The sequence below is a fragment of the Mesoplodon mirus genome (assembly GCF_964341445.2).
Source record: "Mesoplodon mirus genome assembly, chromosome: 19".
Taxonomy (NCBI): Eukaryota; Metazoa; Chordata; class Mammalia; order Artiodactyla; family Ziphiidae; genus Mesoplodon; species Mesoplodon mirus.
In genome coordinates this window covers 54,821,415-54,843,242 of record NC_138995.1, presented here as the reverse complement: position 1 = coordinate 54,843,242, position 21,828 = coordinate 54,821,415, and the positions used below count along the sequence as shown (strand labels likewise).

At 54.6% G+C, this 21,828-nt stretch overlaps 1 protein-coding gene across 1 annotated transcript; it reads left to right on the top strand.

Annotated features, from left to right (window-relative positions):
* Positions 1-2,108: 2,108 nt before the first annotated feature.
* LOC309795571 (nonsense-mediated mRNA decay factor SMG9) lies at positions 2,109-20,998 on the top strand. Its single transcript, XM_082608051.1, has 14 exons — positions 2,109-2,340; positions 5,000-5,155; positions 7,398-7,472; positions 7,561-7,825; positions 7,903-8,000; positions 9,511-9,623; positions 11,856-11,967; positions 14,527-14,622; positions 15,026-15,111; positions 17,768-17,874; positions 18,609-18,716; positions 18,888-19,016; positions 19,326-19,470; positions 20,482-20,998. Exons 2-14 carry the CDS (start codon positions 5,006-5,008, stop codon positions 20,558-20,560), a joined length of 1,563 nt encoding a protein of 520 aa, XP_082464177.1. The 5' UTR covers positions 2,109-2,340; positions 5,000-5,005; the 3' UTR covers positions 20,561-20,998.
* Positions 20,999-21,828: the final 830 nt, after the last annotated feature.

Below are 21,828 nucleotides of genomic sequence, written 5' to 3'. Positions count from 1 at the left end.
TCAATAGGGTAATGGTTAAGTATGATACATCCACACAACAGCACGCCATCCCACTTATATAAAAGGCAGCTCTCTGGGTGCCTGATTGCACCACTGACTCACCGCTAGGCAGGCTGCCCAATGCCAGGAAAAAATGTGGGCTCGCCCTAGAGCGAGACAGGGTTGGGTTTGAATCCCGGCCCTGATGCCTCCTGGCCCTGGGTACTTCAGTAAGGCCCTTCTTCTCTCTGACTCATTTTCTGCATCTGTTAGATGAGGAGGGGAGAAGGTTACAGTGATGTACATAAAGCAGAACCCGGTATACAGTGGGCCCATGGTCCAATGCCAAGCCCCTTCTTTTCCCTTAAGTCAAATCTCCACCTCTGAGGGTTGCCCAGAGGTGAAACTGGCATTTGTGAGGCTGCTCTGGGGTTGAGAAATTCCGGTAAGAAAAACAGCTTCGACCTAACAGATGAAGATGCTAAAGGGGATAATGTCAGACATAACACAAAGATGGCCTGTCATGTGTATCTCTGCCAGACACCCACAATCTTCTGGAGAATCCATAAACAACAGGACTCTCAACTCAGTCTGTGTGATGGTTGTTTTCACCCAGCCTGTGACAGCCTGGAGAAATGGTTCCACCTGCCACCTGTACTGAGAAAACGGCAGCAGGGATGAGGCCTGGACGGGAGGGGGGCAGTTCAGACTCAGTCACTATCACTGTCATCGTAAACCACAAAATAATGACAACACACAGTGCTACTATACACCAGGCACTATTCTAGGCACTGTCACCCATTTAACTCTGCCAGTATCATCATTCAGTGCCCTCATCTCCATTGTAGAAACAGGACACAGACGCAGAGAGGTTAAGGAACTTGGCCAGGCTCAAGCTCTCAACCCCAATGCTTTGCTGTGACAGTAGCTCCAGAAGGAAACTGAGAAGCGGTGCTCTAGGAATGGAATATGGGAACCAGAGGGGAGATGGACTTTTCTTGTCTACCCCATGGACTGCTCGACTTTTGTCAGAATGTACATGTATTCCCTGTCCAAATATAATTTTGTTGTTGTTTGGCCGCGCCACCGGCATGTGGGAGCTTAGTTCCCCGACCAGGGACCACCTGTGTCCCCAAGCAATGGAAGCCCAGAGTCTTAATCACTGGACCTCCGGGGAGGTACTCAAATATAATTTTAAATGAAAAATGGTAAATTCCCCACTCACCTACATATCTATGAATATATGTATATGTATATACACCCTTCTCTCTTCTCTTGAAGCATCTATCGTTCCCATTGGTAACCACCCGCTTCAGCTAAGTCGCGGAGCCCTTTGGGCTAACTGCGCATGCGGCCTCCGCGGGCCTCACTCTCCGCCTGGTATTCCTCTTGGGCGCGCACAGGGTTCCCACCGCAGGCGTTTGAATCGTCGACTCTTAGCACTGTATCCCTCCTCCACCGCAGCCCCCGAAGGGTTTATTCATCCGTGCTCTTATTCCCACCAGTCCATGTCTCACATCTCTTCATGATCTGACCTGCCCATGTCTGCTGCTTCACCTCCCACCCCAGTGGAACTCCATGAGTCCAAGCCAGTCTGGACCTTTCTCCCAGGGTTCCCTCGCCTGGAGTGTCCTTGCCTGCCCTTCAAGGTCCAATCGTACCCGCACCCTTTCCTAAGTGATTTGATTCCCTAGCCGTTTCCCTCCACAGACCGGGATCCCTTCCAGGGCCTACGCCAGTTCTGATTCATGCCTGTGTTCTCAGCACTCACTCAGCACTCACTCAGCCCGGGACACTTAAATTCTTTCCTGCCGTCCCACCCCACCGCGTCCTGCCAACACCACAGCTGAAGCGGTACTCGAACCCAAAGCCTCCGGCGTCCCCGCCCCACCCCACTTCCCCAGCTTCTCTGAAAGCCCACGTACGCCCCCTGCGATGCGCACGCGCACTGAAGCGGAGTCGCCGCGCACTCCCAGCTGCCCTCTGCAACCCGCCGGCTTGCTGAAGCCAACCACCTACATCAACGCATGCTCAGCCCGGCGCTCACGCTCGATTCTCGCGCGCCCAGCCTGCGGCGCATGCGCAGGGCCGGCAGCCCGCGAGACCTGATCTCGGTTCGGCCCCGCGAGATCTTCTCGACTTCTTCCTCCCTCGGACCGGCCTTCCTTCGGTGCCGCTTCCGGGATGCCCCCACCGGTTCTGGGTTGAGCGGTACCCGTTCTCTCCCGCCACGCTCCCGGGTCCCCAGACTCCATTTTCAGGCCGGTGGCTTGCGGTGGAACCTCCCCGTCCCCACCCTAGCCCCATCTCGGAGAGCGCGCGCCCCCTTAAGCCCCAGGAACCAATCAGCAGCCGCCTTAGGTAAGGGGCCCGCGTGCCTGCGCGAGGCTGGCGCCTCGGCGGGGGGCGGGGCACGGGGCGTGTTTCGGGGCCCAGCTCCTCCTTGACCGCTAACTGGTCGCTCGGACTCCTGGCGGTTGTGCGTAACTGAGTTCGGAGTCAAAGCAACCCGTTAAAAAGCGCGTTGGCGGGAGTGGGGTGGGCAGGAGACAGATAATGTGTATATAGGAAATTTTTCAGTTCTGGGAGGCCATTTATAGTGAGGGCCTGTAAACTGGCGGTAAAGTACTGCGAAATCCCTCCAATAACGTGCAGAGCCCTGGGGACACTCGTAGAGGGCCTGCAAACGGATTTTTAAACAGTGGGGAGGTCCTCCAAATTCCTCTAAATACAGTGTAAATAGAAACTTAAGTTCTGGCGTTCCCTATGGGAGGCCTGTAAACAGGTGCCTAATTATGCTGAAGTCCCCTGAATAAAACACAGACTCAAGTTCCAGGGGAGACCCCATATAAGAGGCTGTACATATACATGTAATTGCTGGAGAGTCTTGTAGAAAAATAGTGTGAATAGACTCAAGTTCTGCGGTGGGAGTGCTTCATTAGACCATAAATACGGAGTTAGGAATTGGGAGTCTCCCCAAATAACTTGCAAATAGATTCTGGGTGATCCCCCAAAAGGAGCGTGTTAAGGGATGCTTAAGTACTGAGGAAGCCCCCCAAATAATTTGTAATAGGGGAATTTGTAATTTGTAGTTCTGGGAGGTCACCTTAAGAGTCCTGTAAATAAACACAAATACACTGGTTTTATACTTTTGTGGGGGGGGGAATCCCCAGAGGAGCCTGGAAACAATATTGAGAGTCCCCAAAATGCTTGTAGGTGCACTCTTAAATTCTGGGGAGCTTGCCATGGGGACTGTAGAGTAAACTCAGATACTGTGGAAGTTCCCAGAATAACATGCATGGGAAGAAGGTCCTCATGGGTTATGTAAACAGACACTTCGGTGCTGGAGCAGAATCCCTATTGAGGCAAGAAAACAGACAATTAAGTTCAGGGGAGGCCTCCAGGATAAAGTGTAAATAGAACCTTAATTGCAAGGGGGGGAAGAGTCTCAATTTCTGAGGAGACTGCCCTTCCGGAGACTGTAAACAGTCATTTAAGTGCTGAATCAGTTTGCATAAGCATCTGTAAACTGGCCTTGCCCTCCTTTGTCTCAGAAGGCGGTCTTCCACCTAGTTTGTGGCTAGGGGAGAGGTCACGTAGAGCAGTGGCAGAGGAGCTAGACAAGCCCCTACCTGACTAGCAAAATTACTCCTGCATCCTGTAAACAGATGCTTCCGTTCTGGGGAAAGAGTCTTACACAAGGACCTCTTAATGTCACTGTACTGGGGTGGGAGGTGGAGGGATTCATAGAATGATTTGAAGGCATTTCAGAGCTAAGCAAAGGTCAGCAAACTTTCTGTAAAGGTCCAGAGAATAATTTCTTTAGACTCTGCAGCCCATAGTATCTCTGTCTCAGCTACTCACCTCTGCCATTGAATCAAGAAGGCAGCCATAGACAACTTGTAAATTGATGGATGTGGCTGTATTCCAATAAAACTTTATTTCCAAAAACAGAAGGCAGACCAGATATGGACCCGTGAGCTATAGCAGTTGGCCTCGGAGTCCTGCAAACAGACATACTCAAGAGACTTCCCTGGAATGAAGTGTAAACAGCTGGGGAAACTCCCTAGGGGCCTATGAGCAGCTAGTTAAATGATAGAGAGTGGGTTATATAGGCAACCATACATTTTATAATGTCTTCGATGTGAGACATATAATGACATATAATGACCCTGGTGAGGGACATATAATGTCCCTGGTGAGACCTCGGAGTGTGAGGGATGGCAGACCATCAGTTATGGAAGGTGAACACACTGAAAGTAGAGGGACACCCGGTGAAAATAGGTCCTTGAATACACGTGCCCGACCCCCACATGTGCCAGTATTGGGTAATCAAAAGGGTAGTTGTCGGACTGGGGGTCATGTTACAGATTTGTATGGAACTGCTTTGCTGCACTTTGGGAAAGAGTATGTCCCATTTTTATGTGACTTTCCCCCATGTGTTAGTATTTATGTTGAGCAAAGTGATTAACAGTTGGGAATAGTCTTGGCTACAAGAGATAGAAGGGGATTTGTTTGTCACTGCATCCAGAGATAGGCAATTTAAGGTTAATAGGGAGTCCCCGAACCTTGTGTTTTGTCTCTTATGCCTTCCTTCCGTTAAGCTGCCTCACAGACCTCGATGGCTGCTTAAGCTCCAGCCTCCACACCCGCATTCCTTTCAGCTAGTAGGAGGAAGGGACAAAAGGCAGGTGCCAGTGTCTGTGAAGAAAAGTTTTTGAACGCTGCCAAAACACACTTCTGGTGTCATACCGTTGGCCAGAAAGAGCTTAGTCATATGGCCACAGCTAACTGCAGACTAGGCTGAGGAGTGTATTCTGGATAGCCATGTATCCAGCTCAGAACTGAGGGTTTTATTTCTTTGGAAGAAGTGAAGAATGGCTATTGAGATCCTGCTGGCAGTTACTGCCACAGCCACAGAGCTCTCTTGAAAGGAAGTGCCTTCTTATAGTCCAGGGTAAGCCAGATAGAGTGGGGAGAGACTTTCTTCATCCTGGAATCAATCTCTTTCTACCCATAGGTGACCATGTCTGAGTCTGGGCACAGTCAGCCTGGGCTCTATGGGATAGACAGGCGGCGGCGGTGGAAGGAGCCAGGCCCTGGCGGCCCCCAGAATCTCTCCGGGCCTGGCGGTCGGGAGAGGGACTACACTGCACCTTGGGACAGAGAGAGACGGGTGAGTGTCTGGGCCCAAGGGCAGCATTCGTGTGTCCACTCATTCCACCAATGTTTATTGAGCACCTGCTAGGCACCGGGCCCTCATCTAGATGCTGGGGATATATCTGTGGACAAAACGGACTGCCCTCAGAGTGATAAAGGGGCTGTCTTAGATGAAGCAGTCAGGAAGGCTTCTCTGAAGAGCTGACTTTTGAGCAGAGACCTGAAGGAGGCAAAGGGACAAGTCCTGACAGAATCTGAGTGAAGAGCATTCAAAACAGAAAGAACAGCAAATGCGAAGGCCCTGAGGTCTTTATCTGGTGTGTTCAAGGAGTAGCCAGGAGGCCAGTGTGGCTGCAGTGGATGAAGAAGGGGAAGTGATAGAAGATGAGATCAGAGAGGAAACGGGGGCCAGATCATGTGGGACCTGATAGGCCTTGGAAAGGACTTTGGATTTCACTGACTGGAGTTGGCATTGGAGTTTGAGCTGAGAGGTGCCAGAAGCTCCTGTTTCCCAGAGTTGTGGAATGATCGCCTCTTTTGTTTACCGAGCAGCGTGCAGTGTGCTGGTGCTCTGCAGAGTGCTTTCCGTCCTTTGGGTCTTCCTGAGCTCCTGCAGCTGTCCCATGAAGTAGAGCCTATGATAGACCCAGTTCTCACTAACGAGGAAATGAGTCTTAGAGGGGAAGGGACTTACCCAAAGTCACAAGTCAATAAGCTTTGGGGCCAGGACTTGAACCCGAATCCACATGAGCCTCAGGCGCAGCACCACTGTGTCTGCTGTAGAGTGTCCTGGACCGGGAATCGGGAGCTTCATTGTGGGCCCAGTCCTGCCTTCCTCCTCTCCTGTGTGTAGGTGACTCACTGCCAGAGCCTGCCCCCCGGGTTCTTTCTCCAGGGCCCTGCCCGCCTATAAGGGCTGTTTATTTGTGGGGGGGGAGTAGTGGAAGAAGATAATGGTTGGGACAGTTTCTGAGCCATAAAACTGCAAAAAACATGAAGGAAATTGATTCACAGTGGGTTTGGCTCTTACTCCTTCCCTTGGGTCACAGCATAAGTGACAACACACGGTCTCTCCTCCTTCCACACACATCTTTCTGGAGAATGTTACCATCTTCCTGCACCTTCAGCTTCAGTCCCTGAACAAGCAACTCCCAGATCTCTTGTCTTTGACTCTGACTTTGCTACTGAGCCCTGGCAGCCTCCTAACTGGCCAGTGGACTCCTCACATCCTCCATGTCTCCTGCTGACCTCAGCGTCTTCCTGCCAATTCTCTTCCTCCCGCTACTAGTGACGGCCCATCAGGTCTCATCCTGGTCACCCCCCCCCCACGCCCGTCGGGCGCCAGTGCTGTACATGGTGCCTCCTGACTGTATCTCCTACCCATCATCATCTCTTCACCCTCACCTGTTCTTTGCAAAGCACGTTCATATCCTTTGGTTTGTCCTTTGTCATAGGCCAGTGAGTGACAGGATTTAAATAAGTATCCTCAATATGTGGGTGAAGAAACAGACCTAGTGAAGGGTCAAGACTCTCCCAGGGTTACTCAGGGTACCACAGAAGGAACAGGATTCAAACTCAGGTCTCTCCCCTTTCTTAGGCAGATGGGGGTGAGACAGAGGAGGCGTGAAGAGGGTAAGGCATGGGAATCAGTCCGCTGACTTGGCTAGCCTGGGTGGGGCTGGGCAGCGGAGGCTGGGACGGCAGGGCTGTCAGGATAGCAGCTCTAGATACTGCACACCTGCCACGTGCCCAGTGCTATGCACACGGTTTGTGAGTCCTGTCTACTTTCATCCTCTTAACAGTCCTGTGAGGAAGGAATTCCTATCCCCATTCGCCAGATGAGCAAACAGGCCTAAGTAAGGGTGGTTCCTTATCCGTGTTCACACAACCAACAAAAGCCAAGGCCAAGTTCGAATGCAGATGTCTCTCGCTCCAGAGCCCCAGCGCCTTCTGCCTGGGCTTGTCTAGCAAAGGCAGCTGAGGGGAGCGGCTGGCAGCGTGGTTCTGGAACCCGGCTGTCTGGCTTCAAGGCCTGGCTCCACTGCTTAATTGACTGTGTGGCCTTGGGCAAGCCAGTTAACCTCTCTGGATCTCAGTTTCTTCATTTGAGAAATGGGGATAAAGGTATCTCTCACAGGGCTGTTGGTAGGATTGGAGGAGCTTATGTCTGAAGGCGTTTAGAATGGTACTTGCCACTTCGAGGGGTGTCCGGGGAGCTAGGGGAGCCCCTCCTGAGTAACTGCCCTCCCTCGCCACAGGAAGGCAGCGAAGAGACGAGCGCGGCGGTCATGCAGAAAACCCCCATCATCCTCTCAAAACCTCCAGCAGAGCGGGTGAGCGGGGAAGACGCTTTGGAAGGGGAGGCTGGGAGCGGTTAGGGCAAGGATCTCTCCACTGACCGGAACCTTCTCACGCCCGTAGTCAAAGCAGCCGCCGACTCCAACGGCCCCTGCCGCCCCGCCTGCCCCAGCCCCTCTTGAGAAGCCCATTGTCCTCATGAAGCCACGGGAGGAGGGGAAAGGGCCTGCGGCCACAGCGAGTGCCTCCACCCCCGAGGGCACTGCCCCACCACCCCCTGCAGCCCCTGCGCCACCCAAGGGGGAGAAGGAGGGGCAGAGACCCACACAGCCTGTGTACCAGATCCAGAACCGGGGCATGGGGACTGCCGCGCCGGCAGCCATGGACCGTGAGTTGGGGCCGGGCGGGATCTGGTTGGGAGCCGGAACCCCCTCGCACAGACCCTCAGCACGTCCTTGTCTGCAGCTGTCGTGGGCCAGGCCAAACTGCTGCCCCCAGAGCGCATGAAGCACAGCATCAAGTTGGTGGATGACCAGATGAATTGGTGCGACAGTGCCATTGAGGTACTGGGGGGTCAGGGCTCTCTCCCTGCTCGACCTTCTCCGGGTCCCACACCCTCACCTCCTCCCCGCCCCCCACCTTCTTGGCAGGCAACACACCAGACTAGACAGCTTGCGGGCAATGGCAGCAGTGAGAGAATGGATCAGAAAGTTCTCACCTAGCTGGGCCGAATTTCAGTGGCTTACACTAGCTCAGCTGTGCTGGTTGTTAAAATGCTGAAATACTTTGATACTGGTTGGCAAAAAGGGACCCATTACCACCGCAGAGGCCCTGGGATCTCCTGCCCCCTCTCGCACGCAGCAGGGCAGCCTCCTGGGCCTGCTCCAGTCCTCCTCCTGATTGCTCGAGACCCATGCAGTACCAGTGTGAACTGGTTTGAATGTTAGCCCCCGGAGGTTCCGCCTCCATCCCAACAGCCCTCACTGTAGTCCACCCCTCACACTCCTGGACCATCATATCTACTTCCAGTGTCCCAGTCTTCCTTTCCCCCCATCCTGTTTTTTCCTCCCAGGCTTGTCACGTTACTCAGATTCTCTCAGGTATGCTCCCTCTCCTTCTCCAACAGCTTGGATTTACTAACAACATACCAGGCCCATCTGTTACCACTCTCATGTTGATATCAACTGGGGAGCTTTAAAAAAAAAAAAAGAGCCGCTGTCCAGGCCCTGCTATAGAGCGCTTACCCACAAATCCCCCAACGTGGCTCGAATAACTGAGGAACTGATTTGTAGTTTTGTTTAATTTTAATTAATTTAAATTCAAGTAGCCACATGTGGTCAGTGTCAACCATATCGAACTGGGCTAGCCCTCGATATTCTGCTTTAGTGGGTCTAGGGTTCCGCCCAGGATTAGAGGGGTTTTTTTTAGAGCTCTCCAGATGATTCTAAGGTGCAGCAGCCACGTTGAGGACATGACTGTTTTCCTTGAGGAGTGTCTCTTATGCCCCCTGGTGGTGAAAATCAGCAGAGCTGGCAGCCCAGAGGTGAAGGTCTCAGGATTCTGTAGGACTCTTAAATCCCACAGACAGAGCCAGGACGGGCTGGGCTCCCCTTCCTGCTTACTGCTGCCTTTCTCATGCCTTCCCATGTTTTCCCAGCCTGCCTGAAGCCCAGAGCCTCCCAGGAGTCTGATCCAGTGGCCCTCAGTTACCCAGTCCTGGCTTCTTCCACCCATCCTTTTGTTCCTATGCCTCTCCCCTTCTCCCCAAAGTCAGGCGCCCCTTTTCCTCTGTGTTCCAGCCACGCTGACTTCCTAGTACCTTCTTGACCAGCGAGGCTCTTTTCTGCTTTGGAGCTCTCACAAATGCTGTTCTTTGTGCCCAGAACATTCCATATACCCCCCTTCCCCCGCCCTTTGCCCAGTTGAGGGGATTTGGAGCACAAACGTTCTTCTGTTTTTCTTTATATCTGAGAGGTAGGTGGGCGAGCCATGGAAGTCTCTAGGGCCCCTTCCTCACTCCCATTCCATCAACCGACAGATTTTTGAGGGTCTCATTCCTGCATCTTCCCGCAGTACCTGTTGGATCAGACTGATGTCTTGGTGGTTGGTGTCCTGGGCCTCCAGGGGACAGGCAAGTCCATGGTTATGTCGTTGTTGTCAGCCAACACTCCTGAGGAGGACCAGAGGTGAGGGGGCCGTTGGGTCTGCAGGGGAGGTGGCACCCACCTAGGTCAGGGGAGGGTGGGCCTGGATATTGCAAGTGGTGTTTGGGAAGTTGTTTCCCCTACCTTGACCTCAATGTCTCTGTCACACGAGGATGATGACCCGTCTGGACCAAACTTTCGTGTAGCTCCAAGGACACCAATCCTGTACCTCCCTCCCTCCCTCCCTCCCTTCCTTGTTCCCGCAAATGGTACAGGGCCAGCCAGGAACTGGCATGGTGTATTCATTAAGTCTTTGGATTTAGGTTCACCTCAGTCTCAGCCCTGCCGCTCACCAGCTGGCTGATCTTGGGCAGGTCCCTTCGCCTCCTGGTATCTCACTTTCTTATCTGTAAAGTGGGTTTTTGGAGGATGAGACAAGATCAGGAAGGCAAAAGTTAACAAGAACTTGGCACAGAGCGAGTGCTCACAGGATGTGGCTGATGTGGCCTGGGAAACACTGGGATGAGAGACCTGGGTGAAGGGCGTGGGTTCTAGACCAGCCACAGTCCTGCCTTGCTGAGTAAGGACGGGGTATGATTGTGAAGGTAAAGGATGGAGTCCTTTGGGGGAGGAGGGAGCTTGAGAACTAGAGCCCCAAACTGAGGGCAGGGAAGGAAAGAGGGAAAGGCAGGGATTAGGGAGTAAGGTAGGGAACACAGTCTAATTAGGGAAGAATCAAGATGGGGGGTGAGCAGGGGTTGTGGCCACTTAGGGTTATCTAAAAGTGTAGGAGTTTGGTTTTTATAAAGTCGGTGATGTCACCCTGGACACCATGGATGGGCCTCAGGGGTCCAAGAACCCCCGAACGGTATATGCAGGATTCTACACACATGTACAGTCAGGCTTCTCTTCTAGGGAAGGTGTCCATAGTTCCCACCAGCTCTCAGAGGGGCCTGAGGGAAACCCGGAACAGGTTAAGGACCCCTGTGGTGAGAACATACATCACCAGACCCAGAGCTGCGGGTGCCCCGCCTCCCAGGTCGGCCCCCACTCTTCTCTGCTCACTCACGCCTTCAGCTCAACTGGGCTCCGCTCTGGCACAGCTGCAGCTCTCTTGGCTGGCATCCTTTCCATCTCAGCTTCCACCCCCAACTAGCAAAACTTCCCTGTGGCTGTTGGCTCCGATACTTGAGCTAGAATCCTGTCGGCCTAACGTGTCCTTCTGAGGCAGGTCCGCCTGTGACCGGGCAGACACTGGTACCACCTCTTGTCATCAGGTCTCATAAGTTTTACCTCCTAATTATCTTGAGAATTCATCTGCTCCGCTCCTCCACGCCCATCTCCTGGTCCAGGCCACGGCCATCTCCCCTGGAGGAGGCCAGGAGCCTCCTAACTGGTCTCCCTGCTTCAGTTCAACAAATATCTATTGGGTGTTGACCATGGGCCAGGCCCTGTCCTGGGTGCTGGGCTACAACAGTAAACAAAAGTGGCAAAAATCTCTGTCCCCGTGGGGCTTGCCTTTTAATGGGGAGCGAGTAAACAAGCACATTAGAAGATGATAATCAAACGGGAAGGGGTTATAGGGAGGTGGCGTTGGGGCCAGGTTACTGTTTTAAATCAGCTGGTCAGGGGGCCATTTGAGAACAAGCAGACGCTGAGGAGGGGGAGCAGGGAAAGCGCTCCAGTCAGCGTACTGGGAGGAACTGGGAGGAACTCCAGTCAGGAACTGGGAGCCAGGATGCCCCGCACCCTCTCACCGTGGGGTAGAGAGTATTCAGTGCTGTGTGTCCCATGCCTGGCACATGGCAGGTACACTTGATAATTAATAGCTAGCAATTTTATATCGCCATGTGTCAGGCACTCTTTTAAGGGCTTTATGTATATTAACCTCACAGTCACTCTGAGAGATTGAGACTATTGTTGTCCCCGTTTTACAGATGAGGAAACTGAGGAGAAAGAGATTAAGGAACTTACTCAAAGCCACACAGCCAGGAAGAAGCAGAGCTGGGGTTTGAGTCCCAGCGGTGCAGCAAAGTCCTTGCTCTTAAACACCTCGGTCTACTGATTTTGTTATGACTAAACAGGTCTACCTATGGGTAGGGATGAAGTCATGTGATATAAAACCTAGCCCCCTAGGCAGCAGGGGCCACGAATGGAAGGCTTTGTGGGCAGGCGGGGAATCACATCTCATGGGCTCACTCACAGGGCCACACTCTGGAGGCGGCAAAGGCCAAGAACCTGACCTCTAATGCCCCCACCTGCTCCTTTCCACAGGGCCTATGTCTTCCGGGCCCAGAGCGCCGAAATGAAGGAACGAGGGGGCAACCAGACCAGTGGCATTGACTTCTTTATTACCCAGGAGCGGATCGTTTTCCTGGACACGCAGGTGCTGACCCCCACTCACCCCACCCTGCTGCGTGCAGCACTCAGCTTCATCCCCAAATGTGTTTAAGCCAGAACCTTGCTTGGATTCCGTGGGGCTCCGGCCAAGCCACGGACATGCTAGTGCCTTTCGGCAAGTTGTGTCTCTTTTTGGCCCTTAGTCTCTTCTTGTCAGATTTCACCCCCTCTCCCTTCCCATCCATCGTGTACACAGGAGCCTAAAGAATCTTATAGCATAGCAGTTGGAAGTGTGGGCCCTGGAGTCAGTCTACAGCCAGAGCTGGCCTTGAAGTAAGTTTTAACCCCCCCACCTCCATTTTTTCATCTGTAGATGCGGGTGATAGTTTTCTCAGCTTCATAGGAGGGTTGCAGGGAGTCGGTGGAACAGTCCAGGCAGAGTGCTGGGCACGGGATGGTGCATGGTGAACCTTTAGGCGCCTCACTGTCACAAGAGCTGGCCTGTCCTGCGTTACTTGGCAGCTTTCCTCAGCTTCTCCAAGATCCCTGTTCCTTAGCTAGACAGCCGGGGCCTGTGCGGCTCGCCTCCATCAGACACCCTGGACTCCCCTCTCTGATGTAGACACCAGCCCCACCACACACACCTCCAGGCCCCGCCATAGTCTCGCTCCTGAGCTCTGCGACTTTGGCCAAGTTGTTTAACGTTTCCACTCCTCGGTTTTCTTAAGCGGGAAAAACAACATTACCTCCCTCATGGGGTTTCTGTGAGGTGTCAGTGAATTAACACAGGTAAAGTCCTGGCATGAAGTGGGTTCTCAGTACTCTTGGCTGTCAGCTTCGTCACCATTAGAACATTCTCTCTCCCCTTGCTTTGTTGCTTGGCTATTGCCTTCTCCTCCCTGAAGACTCCGCAGGGGCATTGCCTCCTCCTGGAAGCCTCCCCCTCCTCTGAGCGCCCACCGGTGCCCATGTGCACCCATGTGCACCTCCCAGCGCAGCACATGACTTACCACAATCTGGTTCTTGCATTCTGTGCCCGCTCCTATCTGGTCTGCAGCTCCTCAGGGAGAGGCCTGGCCCACAGCTGATGCTCAATGAATGTTAGTGGAACAAAGTTCTGGCCACCGTACACATTGATGGGTGGAAAACCTTCTACAAATGTGGTGTGAGACCTGTGTGCCAGGCCCTGTGACAGGACCACCGAGACCTCGTGCCAAGCTGAACCAGCTGCGGGCTGGTCCGGGGCCCCCATGGGGCAGAGCAGAAGTTAGAACAAGACAGAATGGAAGGGACTTCCCTGGTGGTGCAGTGGTTAAGAATCCGCCTGCCAGTGCAGGGGACACAGGTTCGAGCCCCAGTCCAGGAAGATCCCACGTGCAGCGGAGCAACTAAGCCCGTGCACCACAACTACTGAGCCTGCGCTCTATAGCCCGTGAGCCACAACTACTGAGCCCACGTGCCACAACTACTGAACCTGCGCTCTAGAGCCCACGAGCCACAACTACTGAAGCCCCTGCACCTGGAGCCCGTGCTTCACAACAAGGAAGCCACCGCAACGAGAAGCCCGCGCACTGCAAGGAAGAGTAGCCCCCGCTCGCCGCAACTAGAGCAAGCCCGCGAGCAGCAATGAAGACCCAATGCAGCAAGCAAGCAATAAATGAATGAATGAATGAATGAAAAAAGACAGAATGGAACACTGCAGTGTTTGGGGTTTTAGAAAGTGAGCCCTTGGGAAAACTTCTTTCTTAAAGTGAATCCCACCCAGGGCAGGAAGAAGTGGATAGATCATCCACTAATTTAGCCTCTTGTATTTTTAGTGGGTTGCTCCTTTAAGAAAAGGTGATGAGCTCACCGATGACTCTTTTACACCCACTGATGCAGTTCTTTGTTTGTTTGTTTTGGCTGTGTTGGGTCTTAGTTGCTTCGTGCTGGGTTTCTCTAGTTGCAGCGAGCGGGGGCTACTCTTCGTTGCGGTGGGCGGGCTTCTCATTGCGGTGGCTTCTCGTTGTGGAGCACGGGCTCTAGGCGTGCAGGCTTCAGTAGTTACAGCACTTGGGCTCAGTAGTTGTGACTCACGGGCTTAGTTGCTCCGCCACATGTGGGATCTTCCCGGACCAGGGCTCGAACCCATGTCCCCTGCACTGGCAGGCGGATTCTTAACCACTGTGCCACCAGGGAAGCCCTGATGCAGCCTTTTAAATCCTCACTAGTCTTCACATTAATCATTGTTATTTGACCTGAGTGGTTATCCTAGTGAAGTTTTGAAAGCGTTTGAAACAACAAAATAAGGGTGTTGCAGGGACATGACTCATTCAAGTGGATGTTAGATTTACCGGCAGTAGGAGTGCTCTTCTGGGTCGCACAGCACTTGGGAGCGGTGGGGACTTGGAGGAGGGCTGGGGAAAGTGTGGCGGCTTTGAAACTTTTTCTGTCACCTCCTCTCACTGACTAGTTCTTCCCTAATTAGAAACTGCCCGTGTATCTGACATTATTTTGTCCTGAGAGGTGATGTATCTGCCGTCATCGGGTGGAACTTGGGTGGCCGTGTCCCCTGGGATCCTGACCCGCAGCCCTTCCCTGACACCTTGCTGTCTTCCTGCTCCAGCCCATCCTGAGCCCCTCCATCTTGGACCACCTCATCAACAACGACCGCAAGCTGCCTCCGGAGTACAGCCTGCCCCACACCTACGTGGAGATGCAGGTGAGGGGGCCGAGCCAGGCCTGGTGGTCCAGGATGGAGCGGTAGTGGATACGGGTTAGACTAGTTTCTGCTTCATAAGAGCCCTGGGTACCCCAGAGCTGGAGGGGGAGGACAGCACCAAGAGTCAGACCTGGCTCAGCCCCTGGTTCTGCCTCTCGGCAAAATCATCCCCCCTTCAAGCCTCCGTATCCGCCTGTGTAAAAAGGGGCTGATCATTGCCACCTGGCCCATTTTAGGGATGGCCTGGAAGGGAAGTGCCAGTGCAATCTGGGCGCATAGTAGGTGCTTATAGGCTCAGAGGCGCTTTTGCCCTGTGGCCCCCTCAGCTGAGTCCTGAGATCAGGGATCTCAGTCTGGGCTGAGGGGACCTTCAACTCTGTTGTCCCTTCCTGCCCCCGCTCAGTCACTCCAGATCGCTGCCTTCCTCTTCACGGTCTGCCACGTGGTGATTGTCGTCCAGGACTGGTTCACGGACCTCAGTCTGTACAGGTGAGGCGCTGTCGGGATCGGAGCTAGGCCGGGGACGGGGGCCCCGAGACTCAGCCACTTGCCCACCTCTCACCACTTCCACACGGCAGCCACGGGGATCCTTTGAAAACGTGAGTTGGAGAGGATCACTGCCACCTAATCCTCTCTCAGCACACACACACACTTACAACCCTCCACGGACCGTGCACATCACTCAGAGTAAAATTCAAAGTCCTCCCCACGCATGGCTAACAAGATCCTACGTGATGTGGTCCCGGTCACCGCCCTGACCTCTCCCAGCACTCCCCTCACTCCTTCATCGGAGGTGTGGTGGCCCCACGCTGTCCCTCGTGGTGCTCAGGACCTCTGCACGCCTCATCTCTCGGCTGGAAACACTCCCTGCGGCTGCCAGGCCCCCTCCCTCATGTCCTTCACGTCCCCCTGAGGCCTCCCCGACCTGCTAACACAGCCTCTCCTGTGACTCTCCCGCTCTTACCCTGCTGTGCTCTCCTTCGTTGCACGTATCACTCCCTGACAGGATGGTCTCCCTTTCTGTGGTCTTGTCTCCCTCATTAGAATGTCAGCCCCAGTGGCTCACACAGTGCCTGGCACCAGGTGGATATTTAACACAAGTTTGTTGAATGAATAGCATACTGAGGAACTGGTCCTTAGAGCCTCGCGGTCCACCTCCTCCAGGCCTAGGTGCCGTTCCCGCGGGACCCTGGTGGGCAGGGGAGGGAGGGAGTCGGGATCTGGCAGGAGTCCTGCCTGAAGCAGCCGGAGGTTCCAGAAATGCCCCCAGATAGGACTGGCTCTGATCCTCTTGGCCTCAGGCCCCAGGAGGTAGCTGTGGGGAGGCCAGCAGCCCTGGGCACGGGGCCCAGACAGACAGATGGAAGGAACGGGAGCTCATGGGGAGGGGAGAGCCGAGCTGAAGGAAGCAGATGTCTCCGGAGTCAGGCAGCCCTGGGTTTGAATCCCAGTCCTTGTTAGGCGAGTGGTTGCGTTTTCCACACTTCCTCATAGGCAGACGGTGTCCTGCAGATGAAGTGAGTTAAAGAATGTAAAGCATTCAGCACAGTACCTGGTGCGTAGGAAGCAGTAGGTTAAGTGGGAGCCTAAGGTTTGTGTTCGGAACTCCGGGGTGGGCGGGAGCGGAGGGTCTGGCCAGCAGTAAAAAAAAACAACCTGCTGGGGGAGCCGGCTGTCGTGACCAGGGCTAAGTGACTTAGTTCTCAAACACCCCCTCCTCCCACCATCGTCCGTTGGAATTCACTCAAAGGACAAATATATCGGACATTTACCTAGGCTGGTCTCTGTCCTGGGCTCTGGGGATACAGGTATGAACAAACAGGTGACACAGGCTGCCCTGTGGAGTTCACATTGTGGTGGGGTGTGGCCTCAGGCTGGCCCGTGCAGAGCCTCAGTTTTAAGCCAGAGTCTACAGGTGGGCTCCCCAGAGCAGGTGAATCCCTGGAGATTGTGGATACTGTATTTGTGGCCCGTTTAGGGACGGCCTGGAAGGGAGGTGCCAGCGCAATCTTGGCACATAGTAGGTGCTTATAGGCTCAGAGGCCCTTTTGCCCTGTGGCCCCCTCAGCTGAGTCCTGAGATCAGGGACCCCAGTCTGGTCTGAGGGACCCTTCAACTCTGTTGTCCCTTCCTGCCCCCCTCAGTCACTCCAGAATGCTTTGTGTGCATGTCCGTACGAGGAGAAGGGCCATAGTTTATCAGATCCCATTAGCCCTTACTTCAGGTTTTTTTTATTTACTTTTATATATACTTTTATATATTTGGAAGAATTACTTTAAAATAGCATAAACTGAAAACTTATATGCATACAAAAACCTGCACAGCTTTATTCATAATTGCCAAAACCGGGGGCAGCCAAGATGTCCTTTGGTAGATAAACGGATAAATAAGTTGTGGTACATCCACACGATGGAATATTCAGTGTTAAAAAGAGATGCACTGTCATGCCATGGAAGACAATGGAGGAGCCTCAAATGGATATTATTAAGTGAAGCCAATTTGAAAAGGCCTCATACTGTATGATTCCAACTCTGTGATGTTCTGGAAAAGGCAAAACTATGGAGACCAGTAAAAATATCAGTGGCTGCCAGGGTTGGGGGAGGGAGGGAGGGGTGAACAGGTGGAGCAGAGAGGATTTTTAGGGCCCTGAAACTACTCGTGTGATACAAGTGGTGGATTTATGTGGTTTTTGTCAAAACCCATAGAACATACACCACCAGGAGAGAACCCTAATGTAAACCGTGGACTTCGGGTGGTAGCGATGTGTCAGTGGAGGATCATCAGGATGTTGCCAAGTGGGAAGGCTGTGTGTTTGGGGCGGGTGGGCGGTCCATGGGAATTCCCTTTGCTTTCCACTCAGTTTTGCTATGAACTTAAAACTCCTCTAAAAAACCAAGTATTTTTCTTGATGGCATAAACTCGTTAAAAAATACATACGTGTTGACATGCGTCCATGGATCAGTGTCTGAGAGGGTTGTCTCTGGGTTCCCTAAAACTGTGTGAGAAATATGGTGTGTATGTGGCATTTTTCTGAGTGTGGCTGTAGCTTTAATCAGATCCGTGAAGGGAGCCCCCTCCTTCCCCAGGCTGTGGGATATGGGGGGGGCCGGCGGCAGAGCAGCAACCTGTCACCCCAAACCCCAAGGTTCCTCCAGACAGCAGAGATGGTGAAGCCCTCCACCCCGTCCCCCAGCCATGAGTCCAGCAGCTCGTCAGGCTCCGATGAAGGCACTGAGTACTACCCCCACCTGGGTGAGAGGCGTTCCGGGGGCTGCAGTGGTGGGCAGGGGTGAGTGGGGGGCGGAAACCGGTACTCTGGGGAGGGGGCGCTGGGAGGAGCACCTGTGGGGGTTGTGAGGAGAGTCAAAAAGGATTAGCTGCCACTTCCTCTGAGGGTCCCCCTGGCCATCAGGGCGTGACCCCCGAGTCCAGCTCTGGCCCCTCGATCAGAATGGGAGCCCCTTGGGGGCAGGACTCTAGCCTGCCTGTTTCTGGGTCCATGGCACGGGGCTCAGGGAGTGAGTGTGGCGTCAGCCCCAGTGGCGCCATGCACCCTGGTCACCCTGCTTGGGCCCCTACACGCGCATCCCTGGTCCTCTCTGTCCTTGCCCTGCTCTCTGACGCACTGCTCTTCTGCAAAGCTCCGGCTCATTTATGACACCCCAGGCAGGGTCTTCCCTGCTTCCTCCACCTGGCCCAGCCCCTGGTCTTTCTGCCAGGCTCCTGATCACGTGGCCATCTTCCTCTTCTGCCTTTTCCATCAGACTGGGGGCTTCCTGAGGGCAGAAACCAGCTCTGACTCATTTCTCTGCGTCCCCAGCACTGCCCAGCACAGGGCCTGGTACTAAAGGAAAGTTACTTATTACGTGAATACAAGTGATCTGAACTCAGGGGCAGGGCCGGTCTTTGGTGTGAGAAGGGGAGTCTGAGCGGCAGTGGCGAGCGTGAGCACCACACGAGCTCGGACCGTCTCCTCCCACCCGCAGTCTTCCTGCAGAACAAAGCTCGCCGGGAGGACTTCTGCCCTCGGAAGCTGCGGCAGATGCACCTGATGATCGACCAGCTCATGGCCCACTCCCACCTGCGGTACAAAGGTGAGGGTCCCTCAGCCACCCCCCAAGCTGGCCAATGGCCTCCTGGCTCCCAATCCAGTCCCATAGCCCCGGCCCCCAGACCGGTCCCCTGACCGCAGCTTGACCGCCCTGCGCACACCTCCCCAGGCCCTGCAGCACTGGGCCTGCAGCTTCACGGGTTCCCTCCGCCAGGTACGCTGTCCATGTTACAGTGCAACGTCTTCCCTGGGCTCCCACCCGACTTCCTGGACTCCGAGGTCAATCTGTTCCTGGTGCCCTTCATGGACAGCGAGGCAGAGAGTGAAACCCCCCCAAGAGCAGGTGCAGTTCCGCCTCGAGGGGATCTGGTCCGTAGGGAGACACGGCCCACCTGGTTAGAGGGAGACACAGGCTGCCCCGGTCTGGGGGCGACAGGGACCCGCCCTGGTCTGAGGGGAGACTCAAGCCTGTCCCTAAGGCGCTCAGACCCTTCCGTAGGAGCATGTTTCCGAGTCATGGAAGGACGGGAGGACCTGGGCCGGGGCTGAACTCAGAGGCGCTCCCGGCAGGCCAGGATGCTGTCGACGGGGAGGAAGGGCCTCTCGGCGGGCTGTGCCCCTTCCCCTCCCCTCCGAACTTCTGACTTTCCAGGACCCAGTTCCAGCCCGCTATTCTCCCTGCTCCCTGGGTACCGAGGCCACCCCAGCTTCCAGTCCTTGGTGAGCAAGCTCCGGAGCCAAGTGATGTCCATGGCCCGGCCGCAGCTGTCACACACGATCCTCACCGAGAAGAACTGGTAAGAGCGCTCGGCAGAGGAGGTTAGCGTGAGGGCCCCACCTCGACCGGGCTGAGGGTCTCGGAGGTCTCTCCACACCTCAGCTTCCCTTCCTGGAGCACTGCTGAGCGCTACCATCTTGTTGCCGTTCCACGTGATTTTGAACCGCACTCAGCCGGAAGGGTGTAGATCTTGTCACCGGTTTTACTAGTGGGGAGGTTCAGGCTCAGAGAAGGAAGTGTCACGTAGCAGGTCGTGCACCGTGGTTGGCTGTCTCTTGACTGCAAGGAGGAGGGCCAGTGAGCCCAGTCAAGTTTAAAGATTTATTCTGAGGCCCAGAGTGCAGAGAGCATAGCTGCTCCGGAGAGGAAAGCGGAAAGCCGTCGGGAACCACAGGAGCCGCGTTCTCCAGGCCCCACAGCCCCACACTAGCCCCCTCCACTGGGAGCCTCTGCCCCTGGCTTTCTCTACCTTCCTTCACAAAGCCCTGCGCTTCCTCCCCAGCCCCGACTCTACGTGGCTCTCTATGCCCAGAGCCCACAGCAGTGCTGCCACAGACCCGGGGCTGCCTCATCTCATTTTCCAGAGAAACAGAAACTTGAGAAGTAGCTGCAGCTTGGCTCCCCTGGGTCTTTCTGCAGTCGGCTGTGGGCAGAAGGGGCAGGGAGTGCAGACACAGCAGGAAGCCACTCAGGAGCTCTGCTGCTCTCTTTGGTCTAAACCAGGGCCCAGCGGGGAGGGGAGAATTTGGGAGGTGGGAGGCTTATGCAGCTGCTAGACATTTCTGATCATCACAAGACTCTGGAGGGATGTAGAGATAGACCCCTACCCACAAAGGCCAGCACTGAGTGGAGCGGGAAGCAGTTTGGACCCAGAGGTGGGCACTTGAGGACTTCAGCTTCCCTTCCCCTGGGGGAGGTGAGGAGATCAGGCCACCTAGCATTGGCGTTGGCATCTTCCCTGTATCCCAGGCGTTACGGTCATGCGGGGGCCACAGCCAGGGCAGCTCTGACTGTTGACCTCCCCTCACAGGTTCCACTACGCCGCCCGGATCTGGGACGGGGTGAAAAAGTCCTCCGCCCTGGCGGAGTACAGCCGCCTGCTGGCTTGAGGCCAAGGGGAGGAATGTCTCGCAGAGAACCCCCTTCCGGGCCCCCAGTGGATGGCGAGGGGCACCCACGTCCTCTCCCCGCGGGGCGAAGAGTGGCAGCAGGCCTGATGGACAAGGGACCGTGACTTCCTCACCCGGAGACACGAGGTGTCCAGGGCCAGTCCCCCATCCTCAAGGGAGTGTTGTTCAGGGGGTGACTTTGACATCCCGCCCCCAGCCTGGACGAGGTAGCCCATCATCAGCCCCCACAGGGACAGGCGGCGGGAGGAGCCGGAGTGGTCACCAGGAAGCCCAGGCTCCGCGTCGGCCTCCCTCTGCAGGGACAGGAGCAGCAGGTCCCTCTGCCCTGACTCCGGGCTCCTGCCTGGAAGGTGAGGCAGGGTCTGGGAGCTCCTTATTGGGGCAGATCTGGTGGCTGGAATAAAAACAGTCATGCAAGCCTGTTCTGGTGCTCATCTTCTTCCCCTGCCCCAGTGTGCTGTCCTGGGAATCCCCCCAGTTTTGGGTCCCAGCCCTTGGGGGCAGGTTAGCCATGGCCTCCCATTGGAGCCTGAATGAACTTCCCGTGGGCACATCCACGGTAGGTCAGAGAGTTGTCAGGGGTGGTTAAAGACCAGTCTTTGCTACGGAGGAAGCCTCTAGAAAGGGGTATTCTATTTCCTGGGGTGATATCAAGCCTCCCATCTCTGTGTGCCATGGAGAGGAAGGTACAGGGCCCTCGTTTTCTGCTCACTTGAAGACGGTGCCTTCCCTTTGGTGAAATGCCTAGTTAAATGCAATGCCTAACTCAATTCGTTAAAAAATAGAACACGTCCCTAGTTAAATACAATTAGTCAATACAGTATACTGTCACTTGGTGTCCACAAGGGATTGGTTCCAGGACCCCCCATAGATACCAAAATCCTTAGATGCTCAAGTCCCGTATATTAAACAGCATAGTATTTGCATGTAACCTATGCACATCCTTCCATCTACTGTAAGTCATCTTCTAGACTAGTTATAAAACCTAATCCATGGGCTTCCCTGGTGGCGCAGTGGTTGAGAGTCCGCCTGCCGATGCAGGGGACATGGGTTCGTGCCCCGGTCTGGGAAGATCCCACATGCCGCGGAGCGGCTGGGCCCGTGAGCCATGGCCACTGAGCCTGCGCGTCCGGAGCCTGTGCTCTGCAACGGGAGAGGCCACAACAGTGAGAGGCCCATGTACCGCAAAAAAAAAAAAAAAAAAAAAAAACCTAATCCACCAGTTAGTGCTATGTAAATAGTTGTAA

Bases quoted from the DNA above. Each gene is read 5' to 3' on its own strand.
- LOC309795571 (XM_082608051.1), top strand. From the start codon at position 5,006: ATGTCTGAGTCTGGGCACAGTCAGCCTGGGCTCTATGGGATAGACAGG. The intron at 9,624-11,855 runs GTGAGGGGGCCG...TCCTTTCCACAG, and splicing joins ACTCCTGAGGAGGACCAGAG to GGCCTATGTCTTCCGGGCCC. The intron at 15,112-17,767 runs GTGAGGCGCTGT...CCAAACCCCAAG, and splicing joins ACGGACCTCAGTCTGTACAG to GTTCCTCCAGACAGCAGAGA.